The 18,722-nt window shown below is 45.0% G+C and overlaps 1 protein-coding gene across 1 annotated transcript in view; it reads left to right on the forward strand.

Moving 5' to 3' along the window:
• CRAMP1 (cramped chromatin regulator homolog 1) overlaps positions 1 to 18,722 on the forward strand; it is a 49,098-nt gene that overhangs the window by 17,072 nt on the left and 13,304 nt on the right. Inside the window, exons 5-12 of the mRNA XM_080942005.1 lie at positions 2,316 to 2,399; positions 4,830 to 4,878; positions 11,517 to 11,602; positions 12,005 to 12,128; positions 13,099 to 13,180; positions 13,663 to 14,841; positions 16,617 to 16,794; positions 18,485 to 18,666. Coding sequence (XP_080798131.1) covers positions 2,316 to 2,399; positions 4,830 to 4,878; positions 11,517 to 11,602; positions 12,005 to 12,128; positions 13,099 to 13,180; positions 13,663 to 14,841; positions 16,617 to 16,794; positions 18,485 to 18,666 — 1,964 coding nt within the window. The remainder of the gene's footprint in view (positions 1 to 2,315; positions 2,400 to 4,829; positions 4,879 to 11,516; positions 11,603 to 12,004; positions 12,129 to 13,098; positions 13,181 to 13,662; positions 14,842 to 16,616; positions 16,795 to 18,484; positions 18,667 to 18,722) is intronic.

Raw genomic sequence — 18,722 nt, forward strand, 5'->3', positions numbered from 1 at the left:
ACTACTTAGAGGAAATTGAGTGAAGGGTTACTTACAGTAGCAGAAATGACTGTCACCCAAGCCCACCCAGCAGGTGTAACAGCTCACCCAAACAAAAATTCTAGTACATACTGCATGACCTGTCTGTAGTCAGCTCAACACACTGGAAACTTCTTCCACGGTGGCTCTGTGGTCTCTACTTCTTATTGGTGGTTGGTTTTTGCCAAGAGTTTTCTTTACAAATGGACTTGGCTGAGAGTAACTCCTAGTCTGCGCTGCTTACTTACATGCTCTTGCAGAGGGAGTCTGGCCTAGGAAATCTGGTCAATTTCAGGTACTTGCTAGAGCTGTTTTAAGTTGTTTATTTCCTTTCTTAATGGAGCTTCCCTGCAGGACATATTTTACCTCCCCCTAGAACGTCCTGTTGTAAACATGCTGTCCTAGATTCTCTGGTTGTCCACTTTCTCTTGACATTCTAGGTCTCAAAGTATCTCAACAAGGTGGAAGATTTTTACCTGGGAGGAAACTGCCTCAGAGCAGAAGGTTCTGGGTCCTCTTATGAGTTTGGGCACTGAGATAAACTAAATTGTGGGTACACAAGGAAACTTGAGTTTTTCTGGTCTGCTGGGGTGGATGCTGGCTCTGCCAGCCAGGATTTATGCAGTCCTGTTCATCTTCAGAGAGGTGACTAGATTGTCTCCAACTGTTAGTCTAGTTTCTTTCTGGCAGAAAGCACCCTTGGTTGACTACATTCTCAGTGACAGTACCTCTACAGAGGTACCTCGTAAACCTAGCTACCTCCTTCCATGTTTCTGGATTCTCATCCTGCACTCATTCCGTCCCAGCCTGCTCCATCCTGCGTTGCATTTCTGCAGTTTCTATCTTGGTCTTGTTATGTTGATCCTTTCTTCGAATACTCTGTTTTCTAGACAGTGAAGTTTCTGACATAAGAATCACTGGCTTATAGCTTCTCACCCTGCCTGTGCCTTCATGGTGGCCTTTGGCACCTCTGATCTTCACCTTTCTTGTGGTGTTTTCTTTGCCAGGTCATGCTATTTTGGCCGTGATATACATCTTCATACTATAGTTCTCACCTCGCCCTGCCCCTTTACAGAGGAACAGAGCTCTGTGGGATCACGCATCCTTCCTCCTCCTGTTTGTTTCTAGAGACCCCTGGGATTAGACTGTCAGTCTCCACAGTTTGTGGGGAGGGAGCATCTCCCAGATGATCTCTGGGTACCTGTTTGTTAGCTTCCATAATTCATATGATCATCAAAATAAGATCTTTCTGCAGACTTGAAGTCAACCCCTTGGTTTTTTGTTTGTTTGTTTGTTTGTTTGTTTTGTTTTTCTTTTCAGTTTCACCACCAGTGCCTTGTGCTCCTCACTGATTTGTTAGCAACCCTGAGGCTTCGTTCATCTACATCATAGTGTAGGGAGACGTGTGCCTTCCGGGTACACTGTTTATGCACTTTCACTTTTCTTGTTGGAGCTCAGAGTAAGTTCTGAAAATCATTCCAAGGCTTTGTGTGAGGGTCCACTCCAGCGGCTCTTGAGAGGTCTCCCTCAGCAAGAAGACGGCTCATGAGTTATGATTTAAAGACAGTTGTAGATCAGGTTTTATCCAGTGTGATGATTGAACATATCAGACTTGTTCATCATTCTCTACCTTCAGGCATTGTGGATGGTACAAATCAGGTGCTATCCATGGCCCTGAGACCTACATGGTCCTTCCCAGGGTCTGTTAAGTCTATGGCTTTTTCATGGGTCAGTATTGCAAAGCAGATATTAAAACAATGTTCCTTTTCTGTTCCTTTCTTTTCAGAAGCACCTCTTGACCTGTCACCATCCCCTTCAGGGTCCTGGTAGCATCATTTCTTTTAGCTCTGTCCCATTAGGGGTGAGAGATAAAGGCTTTAACACATTATAAAATTTTTATCAAACTGTACTCTTTTGCTTCCCTGTGTAGCCACCCAACTTCCCATTGTCTTTCTCTGTTCTGTGGACTGTACAGACACCACACATGAAGGGATTTTTACATTGCAATTCTGGCTCTCCCAAGGTTCTGATGGCTCATCATTGGGCACACACAGTCAGGGGTCAGCCCCTTGCTTCTGCGTTAGAAGCAGTAGTCTCAACCAGGCACCTTGACACTGTCCAGCCTTTAGAGCTGGCTTTCACAACTGTGGGAACCTCAGGGAGGTCAGTAACTACATGCCCAAGGTACTGTGATCCATATGTGATAAGCCTCAGCTTCTTCTATGTTCTTGTACAAACAGGCTGTCCCCTGTGATGTGTCTGTCCCTCCTGCCTAACATCCGTTCTCTTTCTTTCAGTGTTCTCTCGAGGGCTGAAGAAATCATCCCAGGAACTCTATGGTCTCATCTGCTATGGCGAGCTACGCAAGAAGATTGGGGGTTGTGAGTACTGCTGTTCGTGGGTCATCCTAGTGGGTTGTTGTCCTGATTACCACTGATCCTTAGTGCACAGGAATCCAACTTTTATCTTGAAAATTTTTTGACAACAGAAAAGTTGAAAAAGGTCTAATGACCATGCCTTCCCCAGACCTCCCATTTACTAGTGTTTGTTTATGCCTTTCACACACAGATGCACTGTGTTCTCCCTTCCATTTGACTGTACGTCCTTATACCACACCCTAAGATTTCAACCCTGTGACCTGGAGTACATACTGCCTGTTATGAGCGTACTGAGTTATTTTAAAGCTATTAAAAGGTGCAGTGCCCTGCTAAACTTCCTGCCTACATTCAGAGCCTTTAATCCCCAAGCAATGGTCAAGTCCTTGCCAAGGACTACTGCTGCATGTGCAAACTCTTCTGTATATAGAGTAATTGCATTGCTTTTTTCTGCCACAGCTGCCTATGACAGGAGCATCAGTTCTGGCTGAATCTCCACAGGCCCCAGCCTGACCACAGCAAAGGCTTCTTGTCCTCATCCAGCACAGGCATCTGCTAGTTGTGATATCCAGGAATTCTCACATTTGCTCTTTGCCTTCTCTCCTCTCTTGTTTTTTTCCAAGATATGTTTCATTAGGTCCTGTTTGATTTGTTTGACTTCCTCTACTTGGATGCCACCTGGAGGCCTCTCTCTGTACAGCCTGCTAGACACAGGACTGTAGGGCCTTGTTCTTGCCCCAGCTTCTCCTTTTTTTTTTTTTAAGAGTTATTTATTTCATTTATATGAGTGCACTGTAGCTGTCTTCAGACACAGCAGAAAAGGGAATTAGATCCCATTACAGATGGTTGTGAGTCATCACGTGGTTGCTGGGAGTTGAACTCAGGACCTGGAAGAACAGGAGTGCTCTTAACCTCTGAACCATGTCTCTAGTCCTCTATCTTCTCTTTTCATTAATCCATCCCTTCCTGCAGATCTGAGCTCCAGTCTCCCTGATCACACAAGGCTTAAACTGAGTTTTTTTTACATTTTTTTTCATGTGTTTGTGGTGGTACATGGAGAAGTTGGTTAGTGTTCATAAAAGGGCCATAATGTGCCTGCTCCTGCAGGCCGATGTCTACATTTGCCCCTTCCAGGGGTCTTCCTGTTTTCCTGAAGGTCTGTTTCACCTGAGCTTTCCCTTCAGTTGAGGGTCTCCTTCACTTCCTGTGCTGCATTTGTACCTGCACCGAGTCCTGTCAATTACTGCTCATCTCACAACTTCACTTTATTTCTTTCTTTTTTATTCTTTTTGGTTTTTTGAAACAGGATTTCTTTGTAGTCTTGGCTGTCCTGGAACTTGATTTGAGGACCATGCTGGCCTCAAACTCAGTAACCTACCTGCCTCTGCCTTCTGAGTGCTGAGATTAAAGCATATGCCACCAAGCCTAGGTCTGTTTTCTTCCCTTCCTTCCTTCCTTCCTTCCTTCCTTCCTTCCTTTCTTTCTTTCTTTCTTTTTTTCTTTCTTTCTTTCTTTCTTCCCTTTCTCTCTCTCTCTCTCTCTCTCTCTCTCTCTCTCTCTCTCTCTCTTTCTTTCTTAAGATTTATGTTACTTTCTTTGACACACTAGAAGAAGGCATCAAATCCTGTTACAGGTGGTTGTGAGCCATCATGTGGTTGTTGGGAATTGTACTGAGGACCTCTGCAAGAGCAGTCAGTGCTTTTAACAGCTTCATCTCACCAGTCCCTTGCTTTCTTTTTCTTTAATCATATTTATACCTTTTTTCCTGTGTCTGTCCTGTACTGTCTGTGATAAAACATCCTTTAAGTCCTTCATAGGTACCGTATGTTTCTGGATGCTTTTATAGTTTCATTCTTGTCTTGTTTCTCTGCCTGGCTAGTGATTGTGGTCCCTTAATTCCCAAGGCACTCAGTACTGTTGAGGAATTTCACAGTTCATATACCAGTGTTCCTGCCTAGGTTCTTGTTAGCTTTTTAATTCTTGCTTTTTTGCACAAACATTTTGAGGACAGTGCCAATGGCACAGAAACTAGGCCACAAGAGCCATCCTGGGTTTCAAACTATGTAACTGAGAGTCTACAATCAGCAGGGAAAGAAGGCCCAGGACCCAGTGAGATACCTGGAGGAAGCAGTTATCTCACTTCTCCCACTGCTCTATGGGAGCCTAGCCATGGTTCAGCAGTACCAGAAGGTCAGCGACAATTTTTGGAAGAAGAGCTACCTGAGCACAGAGTGTATTAGATCCTTAAAAAATGGTTAGCAAGAGGCTGTGTGGGTCAGGCAAGGCACTGGTCAACACCACTGCAGATATGGAGTCATTAAGATATAGAACATTAAATAGCAAGATCTGGAGTCTGTGGAAAGAATAATATGGGAATTTGTGATTGTTTGCTTCTAAGTACCCCATGGCCTCATTTATTTTTCTGTGCTTTTAAAGGTATGGATGACAAGAATGCAACAAAGTTGAATGAACTCATCCAGGTTGGGTAAGTACAGATTACTACATAGACGTGTGTTTGTTCCCTGGCCGACAGAAGTTGAAATGTGTGCTGGTTTCTTACCTTCATTTTCTTTTAATTTTTCTTTTATTCTTCAGCATGATGTGTGTGAGGGCTAGCATGTGAGTTGTAGTGCTTGTTTGGATGTCTCAGCAGTCCTTTCTACTGGAGTGTTCCAAATTGAACTCAGATCTTCAGGCTGTGTAGTGATCTAATTTGCATTTTGTTGTTCTAAGAGACATTATGACCAAAAGCCATTTAGGGGAACAAAGGGTTAATTTAGGCCTTAAATCAGACCTGAACCTGAAGCAGAAATCATGGAGGAACGCTGCTTACCGGCTTGCTCACTAGTTTTCACTCAGCTACTTTTTTTATACAGCCCAAACCTACCTGCTAAGGAATGATTCTGCCCACAGTGGGCTGTGTCCCCCTACTTCAGTCCTCAGTGAAGATACTTACTCACAAAGCTTCTGGCCAGTCTGATCTGAGCAGTTCTTCAGTTCAGGTTTCTTTCAGGTGACCCTTGGTTGTGTCATGCTAATTATAAACACTGATAAGGGCATGAGACAGCTGTTTCATCTGCTCAGCCTTCTAACCAGCCCTTCACAGAATCAAGCCTTTTCACTGTCCTCTTAGGCATGTGTTTTTGTTCCCACAGATGTTCCATGTGTCTCCCCTTGCCTGTGCACAGATAGCCCAGAGTTCTCTTTCTCTTACCTTAGTACTTCAGTGTGTTGGCTCCTGAGCTGCTGCAGATGGCCTTTCTTGCCTTTTAATACTTAATCTGACCCTGACTTTTAGGTCTTTTTAGCCTATTGTTTTTGACCTTTTCTTTTCCAAAGATACTATCTGCATCAGGGTTGAATGTGGAGATCACATCCTGACTTGTCTTTAGTTTTTCTTCATGGACTGCCAGACTGCATCTGCAGGCTTGGATGGCATAATTAACATTTTAATCCTCATGAGTTCTCTTTTGTTCTTCCTGTCTCTGGAGTTGGTACATACTCAATACCAACACTAAGGTGTTGTTACCCTGAGCTTCTCTTCAGTTCCATACTTACCTCTGGCCCCCTCTTGGCTTTCCCAAAACATAATCTTTCTCTGTACCTTTCTTTTCTTGTGGCTCCAAAGGCTTCCATCACTTTTCCTGGTAGAGATCAGCCTTCTTGCATGTACCTTGAATATAAACTTCATTGCCTGGAAGTCCCAGTCTTGCTCTGCGTCCTCACTTGTCTAAATGCTGAATGCTTAGTCGTGCTCTGTCCTCTGTCTCGTCATGGCTGCCCTCCCTTCTGGGACTCACACTGCTATTGACCCTTTTGTTGATGCTGCTCAGCTACATTACAAGACCCATTTCTGACACTGCCTACTAGGCATTTTGTCGAGGGCTCTGTGTGTGTGTGGGGGGGGGGGGTTGGGGCCCTTGTTGAAAGCTGCTGTGTTCTCTATCTCTTTTCCTTGCCCTCGGTCCCCCAGGACATTCCCTGACCCTTGAACATTTATTTGGTCTGCTTTGTCATTCAGACCCTTCTAGCTGGACATAACAGTTTTGTATCTTTTGAGATATAGCTTCCCCATATCCCTAGAACTGTTCTTGTTTCTCTCTCATAGGCCTGAACTTTGATGTTTAGATAACTTATGTTGGAGTGAGCTCCTAGACTTCAACTAGGTGAACCATTCCTGTAATCTTCCTGGGACTGTATTTGTAAACCTTTATTTTCATAACAATCCAGGCCTGATCAGATTGAATCACTGTGTAAGTGCATTGTGATCTGCCAAGATTGCTGGCTGGACTTATATATCAATAACATTCCTGCATATAGCTTGTTTTGGATATTGTCAGAGGCCACCAGAAAGTGTGAAGTACCAGCTGTGTTTGTTGGTGCCTTAACTAGTGGGATTGACTTCCTTGTGTCTCCATTTGAAAGACTCATTTAGAATCTAGCCTTCATTTCCTTTTGCACTTACATTTTTCTTACAAGGCTGTTTTACAAGGACCTTTTTTGGGGAAGGTTGAAGCTCATGGGCTGAAGTGATCACCTTTGTTATAGCCTTATCAGTAGGTAAGAGGTTTTCCTTTGAGGGATAAGGCCACTGTGATTTTTTATCTGGCAGGAACAGATCTTCCCTTGACTTAGTATATATCTTAGTTTGAGATTTCCTAATACTCATGGACATCAAGTAAATGGGTGTACCATTATTGAAATAATGTAAGGCAGGCACAGGTTTTGGTGCTGCTTGCACATGCTTCCTTGGTTCTTTGAGAATCAAATGGGAAATGGTGATATCACTGGACCCTAAGAGTATTCCTGGATCCTGTGTTTCTTGTGTGGTGGCTGTGCTGGGCGGATAGCCACCTCGAATGGGTTTGTTTTGTTTTGCTTTTTGTTTTTAAAGCAAGGTCACTACTGATGAGATTTACCTGGCCCTACCATAGCACCTACCTGAAATAGATGGAGTAGACAGGGCTATAGGGGCTACTGGGTGTCGGTGGGGTGAGTGTGCGTGTGAGCATGGGTTGTAGCTTATAGCAAAGAGAAGCTAGGCCAGTGTCCTATGTAAGACCCTGAGACATTCAGAGTCCAAGTGGGGAAACTGGTGGGCTTCTTCCACTCTTACTTGAGAGGCCCCTCACCTGGCCCTCTAGCTGTGGCACCTCATGTGATACTGGGTGACTCTGTGCTTCTGTGAGAGGGCCAGTGCTAGAGTGGAGGCTGCTGTGGCATTGCACCAGACTGGCATGTCTATCACTTCTATATCACTTAGCAACCTTTCCCAGTGTCCATGAGGGTGTGCCTGTGTACATGTGTGTTTCTGTAGAACACTACATTGAAGTGATAGCTGTGGGCAGGTAACAATTCCTACTTTGAACATAGAGACAGCTTTCTGAGGCGATATGTAGGCGAAGGGCACAAAAGGTGCAAAGGAAGCAACTGCACTGACTCTGGCAGCTAAGGAGGTCCAGCGATGGGTCTGATGGGTTGGGACAGGCCTTATCCTGCTGTGTGCACAGGACTTGTGGTCTTTAGGTATTTCAGGAAGCTAGAGGAGGCAAATCAGGAATACCCCTGTACTGGGTAAATCATTCTTTTGCTCCTGAGAAGAGTTAGTTAAGGGTGCAATTTAGGGCTAGCAGTTAGTGCTTTATTTGTGCCTTTATTTTATTATGTTTTATGTTATGTGTTATGTTTTTATGTTTTCCTACATACTTGCATGTGTACCCTGGTGCCCGCAGAGGTCAGAAGAGGGTACAAGATTCTCTGGAACTAGAATTACAGATAGTTATGAGCCGCGTTGTAGGTTCTGGGAATGCTATTAACCACCGAGCTGTCTTTCCAGCCCCTTATTTGGTGTTTTAATATTTTACATATTTTCATTTGGCCTTTAGTTATACGAGTTTGACATCTTGGAATTTTTATTTTTATTTGATTTAATAGCTTTTACATTGATTTTTAATTTTTAGAACAATTTTTAGGTTTATAAGAAAATTGTGTAAAAAGAAATGGAAGATCCTACTCTGGATTTTATTCTTAGCACATCAAAAACACCATTGTAACAATTGAACCCAGTGGCTTGTTCCTTAGGTTCCAGTTCCAGGAATCTGAGACAGGAGGATCATGGGTTTGAGACAACCTATGCTAAGTCCAACAGTTTTGAATCTGCTGATGCTTGGTCATAATTTGTCTGTGTTGTAATTTAGGGACCCTGGTGTCATTTACAAGGCTGGACAATGAAAAATTTTCCTCCCTACCACTGCAGTCTTATTCAAAGTACTTTCTCAGCCCTGAAACCCACTATCTGCTGTCTGTCTGTCTCTTCCTCTCCTGGTCCCTGGAAATCTTCAATTCTTTACAGTTTCAGAGGTCTGCTTTCCTCTGAGCATTATCTGGTTGGAGTCTACTAGTGCACAGCCCGTTTAGACTGTCCTCTACCATTCACAGCTCTGTGAATTTAATAAGAACGTGGTGGTAGAACAAGGCTAGCCCATGGCTGGCCGTAGGTCACCGTAGTGCTACTCTTCATGTGCTTTCCTCTGTTCAGTCATCTATTTGGAACCATCACTAACCTCTGAGGTTGGCCTCTCTCTCTGTGAAGTGTGCATAGGAGACTGAAGTTCCATCTACTTCTGCCTCCCAAGTGCAGGGATTAAAGGCAAGCACTACCACTGCCTGGCTATGAGCATCCCCTAAGAAGAGATGGATAGGGATGTATGTCTGTCTTTACAAGAAACTGCCTTTCGAACCTATCCAAGACCCTCCCATGCTCCCAAGGACTTGGTGTGCATCTGTTTTGATCACTTCCCTGATCATCAATGACATGGAGCATGTTTTTACTGTTGTTAAGTCAGGTTCTTTCTACTTCTCTTTGTGTGTGTGCGTTTTATTTTGTTTTGTTTTTAAAGCTCATTTCCTTTAACTTTTTGTTGAAGAAAGCTGTTGAAAAATGGCTCTTCCATGTGTCATTACTTGCTTCTTAGAATGTTCTTTCTAGTTCCCCACTGTGTCACCTCTTCACTGTTCATCTGGAGTAAGGCAGTTGAGTAATTTTGAGTTACTAGAATGTGGTTGCTTAGCGACTTACTCTCTTCAGGTGAAAGTGGATAAGGAGTGGCAGCCAATCTGGGCTCTTCTTGCCCCTTTAATCAGTCTTCCTTATTCTTAGCTTTTCACTTGAGGGTCTTGTGTACAAAGGTCCTTGAGTGGATGAGTGCATGAGGACAGTTGGACAGATAAATGAGTGGGTAGAAGAATGGCTGGTGGAGTGATGGATAGATGTGCACATAGATGAATAAATGGGCAGAAATATGGATGGTGCATGAATGTACCAGTAGGTGGTAGCTGGGGGAGTGACTGGCAGACGAGTCAATAGGCACATTTATGAGTGAGCAGCATGGGTTAGTGTATGGGCCCATAGGAAAGGAGATGCAGGTGTGTACGTGATGTACAGGAGGAGAATAAGTAGGTAGAGTGTGGCTGCCATCACATGGGGAGTTACTGAGCCTTTTGTGTTGTATGATTGTATCCACCTCCTTCACTGTTGGAGTTGTCTTATAATCACTTGCTTGAAAGCCATAACTGTGCAGGGTTGTGAGACCTCATAATGCTAAAAATCCAAGGCATATTTTCCTTTAAGATATTGGGCAAGGCTTTGTTCTTAGGAGGTGTGTGGTATGGTACTTCTCTCCTGACTTTAGCCCACAAGCTAGTTGGCTTCTACTTTCAGTTGCTCTTTTTTAAAGATTTATTTATTTATTTTATGCAAGTACACTGTAGCTGTTTCCAGACAGACCAGATTCTGTCTGAAGAAGGCATCAGATCCCATCACAGATGGTTGTGAACCACCATGTGGTTGCTGGGAATTGAACACAGAACCTTTGGAAGAGTAGTCAGTGCTCTTAACCACTGAGCCGTCTCTCTAGATCTTGAGTTGCTCTTTAATCAAGCATTGTTGTATCAGCAGAGCCTTTCCTGTGCTTTCTCTGCTCAAAGCTATAGTTCAAATTCTTAGCTCCGGACTTAAGGAACATTATTTTAGAACAATTTAACAATGATTAAATTAAATGTAGTATGAATACATTCTGAAAGAATATATTTTTTTCAGACAGTATAATCATGTAAAATCATCATCTACCCCATCCCTCCCCCAATTAAACCTTTTCACCCTTAGGAAATTTACATGAATAAACATTTAAATTGTAAGAGTAGAAGCTGCTCTCAAACCTGCCATAATGGCCATGCTTTAATCCCAGCAGGAGGCAGATGGTTTTGAAATGAGGTCTACATAGTGAAACCCTGTCTTAGACGACAACAGAAATGGGTTAAAGCAAAGAGGTATAGAGTGATAGGTAGCTTGAACATAGAAAATCTAGACACACTCCAACCCCTCAGGTGGCTGGCCAAAGCCTTCAGCCCAGATCCAAAATGCATCATTTATCTTTCCAGAATCAAAGCAGTGGGAAGTTTGAGTCAGAATGATGAGCCTCACACCTGTTCAATCACTGTCTAAAAACTAGCTACCTTTTCTGAGTGCTTTGAAGGCATTCCACCTTTGTTTAGGTAGCCCAAACAGTACTTCTGTGATTATATACTTGCTAATCTAATGCAACTCCAGCAAACAGACCTTAGCTGGCCTAAGGTCTCGAGCTTGTGCCTGGGACACCTTACTGTAACTGCTTGTATCCTTGTTCTCCTCTGTGGATTACAGGGAGTTGGGATTACACTGCTGTGGCCAGTTGCTCATAAAGAGTTCATGAAGAAGTCCTGTAAAGGTAGGTAGGCAGGTCATGTGGAAGACACACAGCAGAGGCTCTGGAGCTTCTGTTATGAGGCTCAAAGGATGAGGAATGCTTGGAGATGGACTGAACAGAACAGCTCCTCAACAGTGAGCTTGGCTGTGTGACAGCCGGTAGTCATGCTTTGGGTACATTTCACTTTCCATAAACAGACATGTCCCTTGGTTAGGAACATAGCAGACATCCAAAGGTCCTGCCTATGCTTACCATCTGGGGTGACCACATAGGAATCGGTATTTACCAGGCCTTTGTGCTTGCCACATGTCAGACCTGATAACTCTTCACTGCTTCCACTCACATGCAGTCCTCAGAATTGCTTGCATTTTTTTCCCAGAGCCACCACAGTGCGCTATAAAGGGAGAAATCTCCGGATCAAGGCACCCATGTGCAGGGCCCTAAAGAAACTCTGCGATCCAGAGGGTAGGTATCAGGGAAAGGGATAGCATACTTTGTATCTTTCATGGTTGTTTTGTTCTATTATGGGCAGCATGTAGTACTTTGTGACTTACTGTTTAATCTTCTCCTGTGAATAGACAGTTATTGAAATAGCATCCATGTGTCTAGAGCTATGGCAACATTTTGATGAATTCTGTCAGAATTGAAGCTCTTGTGGCTACTCCATGAGTAGTTCTGCCTTTGCAAGTACCAAGTTTATCATATGGAGTTTGACCCTTGCTAGGATTCCTTTGTTCTCCTTTTTTCCAGGCTCAAAGCTGTCTTATTTCCCAGTTCTCATTTCTGTGTGTTTTTTTTTCTGGCAAAGTGTTTTGTTTTGTACCTTGAGGTTGGTCTGCACCAGGCATTCACGGTCTCCTTTTTTAGGTCTAAGTGATGAAGAGGACCAGAAGCCAGTGCGCCTACCCCTGAAAGTCCCTGTAGAATTACAACCACGGAACAACCACGCCTGGGCACGAGTACAGAGCCTGGCCCAGAACCCACGTCTCAGGTGACGTTTAGCATGAGGAGGGGCCTCGATGCCAGGCAAGGCATGAGTGTTTTGGTGTTTGGGTTTCTCGGAATTCTAGAGAAGCAGAGTTTGTTCTCACATGAGGATAGGGTATGGAGGTGACACTGTCGTGAGAATACTGAGTTGGAAGATGGTCTTAAGAATTGTAATTCTACCAGACAAGTCAAAAATATCATTGCTACTGCCTGCAGAGCCTCATCTTTCCTGTAGAGCTCCAGCATTCTTTTCTCACTGCTTCCCTGGAGATTTTGGTTAATTTACAAAGCACCGCCATACCTTTGAACCATTTACAGTTTGTTAAGCTGAAGTAAAGTCCATACCACATTCAATGAGCTGTATGTTTTCATGTGTGCAGTTAAGTGTCTTAGTATGCTGGCTGGTTGTGCTCCTGTCTCAACCGATTTCCAGCATGTTGCCGTCCTCTCGTGTGCTGTTGGCCTTCGCTTTCTCCAGTGCTCATCTCGCTCCTAGCTGCTTTCTATCTAGCCTCTTCTGGATGTCTCATGTTAAAAGACCACAAGAATCTGCTCTACTCAGCATCTCTTATTGACCTACTGTTTTGAGATTCATCTATACTATAGCATGTGTCATATAGCATGTTTCATCTACTCTGTGTGTGCGTTTTATTTTCTTAGGGCTAGTTAGGGGTAGCTACGTGCCTCTGCCCTTAAAGACAGAACACTGGCAGAAGAGGTGATGATACTTTCGGTGCTCACATCCTAGCAGAGCACTTACACTGAAAAGGGTTCCTAGACCTCTTTGTTACTTACAGCTTTATGTGGACCTACAGTGATTTCAACAGATGGGACCTAGATTTAGGAATAGGTGCTAAAGACACTGTAGACCCCCCCCCCCCTCCAGTGCCTACTTCTGTCTTGTGGTTTTGGTACAGGCAGTCATTAGAATTATAACCTTTTTTTTTTTTTTTTTTTTTTTTTAAATTTCATAGGATGATTGTGGAGCTACATCGAAAAGTCTCTAGCCTCATTGAGTTCCTGAAACAGAAGTGGGCACTCCATGAAGTACGAATTGTATCTTTTTTCAATGAATCACATTCTCCAGACCTGTCAGCTGTTCCTGCTTGAGAATGAGGTCTTGTTTTCTTCTCATTGCTGTGGGTTTAGGTAGAGTCCCGCCTTTGAGCTACTTGCACCAGTTGTACTCAGGTCCACTCACTTCTCCGAGTTTTCAGTTGTCACCTATCTGGTCCCTGAGATGTGGGATGGTATACACATCTTTAAGCATTCTTTGTATCGCTGGCTGTTTATTGGCCCTACATGTTTCCAAGAATGGTTTCTGCCATCAGGTGTGAGTTTCCTGAAGACACTGAATGCCTGAGCCATCACAGTTTTGTGGCAGTTTGAGAAAAGTCCCTAGGGAAGTTCCAGGAATATCAAGTGTTTGGTGTGGCTCCTAGGGAAGAAGACCCTAGTCTGAAGTCCATAGCTCTTCACCGAGGAGCACTTTGGTCACAGTGTAGTTGTTTGGAGTTGTTCCTTGACAATGTGCCCAGCGGAAGACACTTGAGGAGAGGCAGTTGCAGGGATCAAGCACAGTGCAGACCCAGGAGAAGGTGGCATTGCACCTGTTCCCAGGCGAGAACTGTACGCTGACACCACTACCGGGTGTAGCCCGTGTGGTACACTCCAAGGCCTTCTGCACTGTACACTGGCAAGAGGGTGGCCGGTGCAAACAGGGCACCAAGGACACACACTCACTGCCTCCAGCTCAGATCCTGGGCATCCAAAGTGGACAGGGAATAGCCCGGGGCCAGCTGAAGTGCCAGAGGAGCAGTGCTGAAGGCAAGGGTGGGGGGCGGCTCCTTCCCACTGCAGATGCTTCTCAGAGTTCAGGGGAAAGTTCCCCTGAGAGTGCTCCTGGAGAGGGAGCAGCTCCAAGTCTGAGCAGCCCAGATGCCCCAGACAGGCCTCCTCCTGGGCACCAGGACTCTGGATCACAGCTTGAGAAGACCCCTGTGACAGCCCTTGCAGTGGGTAGGGACAGCCCTATTCAAGAATCTGGGGCCCTGCCGTGTTCCTGTGGCCAGCCACCAGACTTGGAAGATGAACTCTCACTCCTTGACCCCTTTCCCCGATACCTGAAGTCTTGCCAGGATCTCATCATCCCGGAGCAGTGCCGCTGTGCAGACACACAGTCTGGGAGAGAACACCCTCCTCTTGGCAGGGTAGCTTCCCCAGAGGCCCTCATACCCAGCAGCAGGGAGGTTGCTGACAATGCTCCCCCTGGCCTGGACCCTCAACCTGGCACTGATCCTCAACCTGACACCAGGCTTCAGTCAGATATTTGTACTAAAGAGCCAGTGAATGCACATCCTGAAGAGTCCCGGGAGAAAAGCAGCCCCTCAGAACCTTTGTTGACTCAGGGACAGCCTGCTGCTACCAGGCCTTCCAAGGAAGTTCCTGCCAGCCAGCTGGCCCAGCAGCTACGTGAAGAAGGCTGGAGCTTGCAGACCTCTGAGAGCCTCACACTGGCTGAAGTCTACCTCATGATGGGCAAGCCCACCAAACTGCAGCTAGAGTATGATTGGCTGGCTGTGCTGGGCCCTGACAGCCAGGCACCCACAGCACAGGGCCAGACTGCCCTATCCCGCTCCTCGCCCTCAGCCCTCCACCAGCAGCGCCTCCTGAACTGCCTCCTGAGGCTCATCTCCACTGAGGTCCACCCCAAGATGGTGAGTGGTTTAGACCAGATCAGGACACTTAAGTCCTTTGGAATGAGTCTGTGTTGAATGTCATATATTTCTCTTGAGGACCCCAAAGGTAACATAATTACCAGGGCTACAGGTCCTTATACCCCAGCTGATGGTGAAAGAGGCCTCAGCCTTAGCACTATGGAGGTAACTTGAGTAGGTTATTGGAATTAGCAAGCTGTGATGAGACACACAAGTTTAAAAAACTTCAAATTTGGCCTTTATGCAGAGATTTGGTATGGTCTTGTGCTCAGAGGAGGCTAGTGCAAACATTTGAGTATGGGGAGGTGAGAGGTTCTATCCTTGGCTTCAACTGAAAGATAAGTACAGCAGTTTATAACAGTTTCTTGGAAGATGATGAGCCAGAAGTGCAGCTGAGGCACCCAAGGTAGGCTCCTGGCTACAGCCTCAATAGTGCTGAGCTCTCGGGAGGCACATGCCATCATCCCTCTTTCTACTTCACTACTGTGGAGGCCCCTAAAGGAACACTTAATCTGAAACCAGTCTGGACTTTTAAAAAGCGGAAGGTAGGAATGAAGGAGGAAAAAAAAGAGGCAGATATTGCAGAGGCAGGTGTTATGGGGCTGTGAGTGGATTTCAGAAGATAGCCAAGTTTCTTTAATGGATTAGTGGGATCTGCTGAAATTGAAGACTTTGGGTCAGAGACAGATCATCTGTCCTTTGTTTCCCTACTTTTTCTGCCTTGCAGATTTGTGGTGAAAAAAAAAGTACCCCAAGAGTACTGAGATTCACTGGCCAGAGTCGTCAGAAATGTTCAGTCTGAGGTGGGAATACTACGATTGCCAGTAGGAAGATGCAGGGAACAGGGTCAGGTTGGCAGGATTAGGCTTGCAGTGGAGACTTGGGCAGAGCAGATGACAGTAGTGAGGACCTGGGCAAGTTGTGAAGTGACCCTAGTAAGACAGTTTGGGTGCTTCTGGGAAGAGTTCAGAATTAAGCATCTGGTCACGTCTTCCTGAAGTTGATGAGGCCCCCAGAACAGGAGCAGCAACAAAGAAGTGGAATCCTGTGAGACTCAATCAAAGACTTGAAGCTATCTTTTTTTTGGGGGGGGGGGCTGTCAATTTGTGTGTGAAAATTCAGGTATTCAAATGCCATGGCACATATGGAAGTCACAGGACGATTGTTCAAGAGTCGGTCTCTCTTCCCCCAGACCCCTTTTTTGAGGCCAATTTTTGTTGTCCTGCCCCTCCCCCCACCCCAGTTACTGCTCTTCACTTCTTTAGGCTGGTGGGCCTGTGAGCTTCTGGTCTATTCTGTCTCCTCCTATCTTATTGCAGGAATTCTGGGATTATGGCTGTGTGCCCTCATATCCAGCTATGTACGTGGTTTCAGTGAGTCAAACCTAAGTCCTCAGGCTTGTTCATGAGGTGCCTTTACCTGCTGAGCCATCTCATTGGTCCCTGAAGCCATCCCTTCAAGGGCTTTGGACACCCATGAGGTTGGAAGCTAGGCAAAAGGCTTTTCAACTGTGACCAGCTTTCAGGATGACTTCAGAGATAGCCCAGCAGTTAAAGATACTTGCTGTTTTCCAGAATACCAGAGTTTGTAGCAATGGTTTGAGTGTGTGGGATGTAATGTGTACCAGGGTAGTATGCGTGTCCCTAAATTTGCAAGTGACTTTGGGGCATTCCAAAGTTTTGCCACCATGGAAATGGAGGTCCTCAGGATACTTGTGTCATAACCATTTTTTTTTTTAGCTGAACCTTTGTGATTTTTGGTTGATATCTTTCCAGGCTTTTGAAACTAACACAGCATCAACAGCTTCAGTCAGGCCCACCCAGGAGGAACAGTCCACAACCCCACCAGGCAAAGTAGTGACCATCAGCTCTCGGAGTCCCCGCTGTTCTCGAAACCCGTCTACCCTCCGAAGCAGCAAGACCTTCCCATCTGGTTCTGCACCTTGCTCCCCAGGTATACTTGAAGAGTATCCTGATGTCTTTGGTACTGTGTCCGAACTGAACACATGGTTCTGCTGTCTACCACCCATGGTCTAGTGGGCATAGTAGAGGGCAAATACCAACTTCATTGGGGATGACAAACACAGGGGACTGTTATAAAGGACCTAGTTCATGTGATAATCAGAGGGTGGTCTGGTCTCATTGGAAGTTTTGTGTCAGAAACCTTCATAAAATGCTCAGGTAGTGGCTTAAATCCACTGAGGAAGGGTTAGCTCTCTAATCTGTAGTGTCTTGATTTTTTTTTTTTTTTTTTTTTTTTTTTTTTACATCCAAAGCATTAGAATAAACAGTCTTCAATTAAGGCATGTGCTGGCAGCTTAGTGTAGTTTTGGAAAGAAAGGTGGAGTAACTTGCTTCTTAGTATATCCTTATATTTCATCTGAGAAATGGTTTTGTGGCATTAGGGTGGAGAGCAGGCCATCACATGTGTTAGGCTGTCACCCCAGCCCCTTGGAAAATGTAATTCTCTACTGACACATCAGTCCCAGGACAAGCATAGTCCTTTCCCAGCATCACTTTTGCTTGCTTTGAGTTTACAGAGCCCACCTTTAGGTCTGTAAGGGAGGCCCAAAGATAACAGTAATTATTTTGGCAAAGAGAAATTTTTTAATTATACTGTTTTTCATTCAAGAATATTAATGGCTTTACAATATCTCTGATTTAATATTTTGTGAGCAGCTTATCCACTAAAGACCATTTGCCTGGCAATGTTTCCAGGGACCTGTGTAAAACTCAAGGCTGTGGTTTGGGGCATACATCTTAGCTCATATGTTTTTGCTTTCTCTTACTGTCTTTAGGAGGCTGCCTCAGGCAACAGCACTTCAGCAATAGATCCCTGCATATAAAGGCATGTTGCCTAAATTGGGCTAGGTAGCAGCTCAGTACCATCTCTTGTACCTTCTAGTGAAAATTTTCATGTCCGAACATTTTTTGTCTGATGATGATTATAGGTCCAGAGTCCTGTGCTTTCAGATATGTGTACTATGTCTGGCACGCTTGGCTTGTGAACTCTGAGAGGCCCATACAAGCTATAACCCTTGAAGGTGCTTTGTAGCAGCACCACCATAATGAAATTTCAACAGCATTATTGTGAAATAAGTATTTTCTGACCAATTATTACTGGGACCCTTTTCTACAAAATAAGAAATTTTAACCAGGACCAACAGTATGCAGTCTAACCCACTTTTGGCAGTTATCTGTGTTACACAAACAGCTGTGTAGGCACATAGCCACACTCTTTTTCAGATACACTTTTGTGACCGCTTCCTTGCTGCCACATAAAGTTAAGTTACTTATAGAGACAAGACGGTCACTGAGTATGTTGCTAACCAGCTTTACAGAGATAGTCTGCTTTCTTTTGGTCAGATAGGAATGCCTCAACGTCCTTATAGCTCAGAAGGCTTGATTAGTTGTCCTGCCTTCTCTCTGAACATAAAACAGTGGTGATGTGCCTTTACTCAGGAGGCCTGCAGTGTAAAGTGGGGCCAGGAATCGGAGGACAAAAGGTGGGACTTACTGAGATAAGTGTATGTAGTTGAAAGGTGTCAGGAGATTTCTTTCTCGGCTTACTTCCTAGTGAGGTGGCCATTGCCCCGGAGAGGATACAGGTGAGTGTCAGCACATAATTTTCCTTTCTGTTCCAGGTTTAAGAAATCCCCCAAGGCCTCTCTTGGTGGCTGGTCCCTCCAGCACTGGAAGCAGTGACTCAGATGGTGGCCTCTTTGCTGTCCCAACGACTTTGCCACCAAATAGCCGACATGGAAAGCTCTTCTCTCCCAGTAAGGAGGCAGAGCTAACTTTTAGGCAGCACTTGGACTCCATCAGTGTGAGTGCTGGCAGTGCCAGGCAGGGTGGTTATGGGATGCTTTGCAGACAGAATTT

The sequence above is a fragment of the Micromys minutus genome (assembly GCF_963924665.1).
Source record: "Micromys minutus genome assembly, chromosome: 31".
NCBI lineage: Eukaryota > Metazoa > Chordata > Mammalia > Rodentia > Muridae > Micromys > Micromys minutus.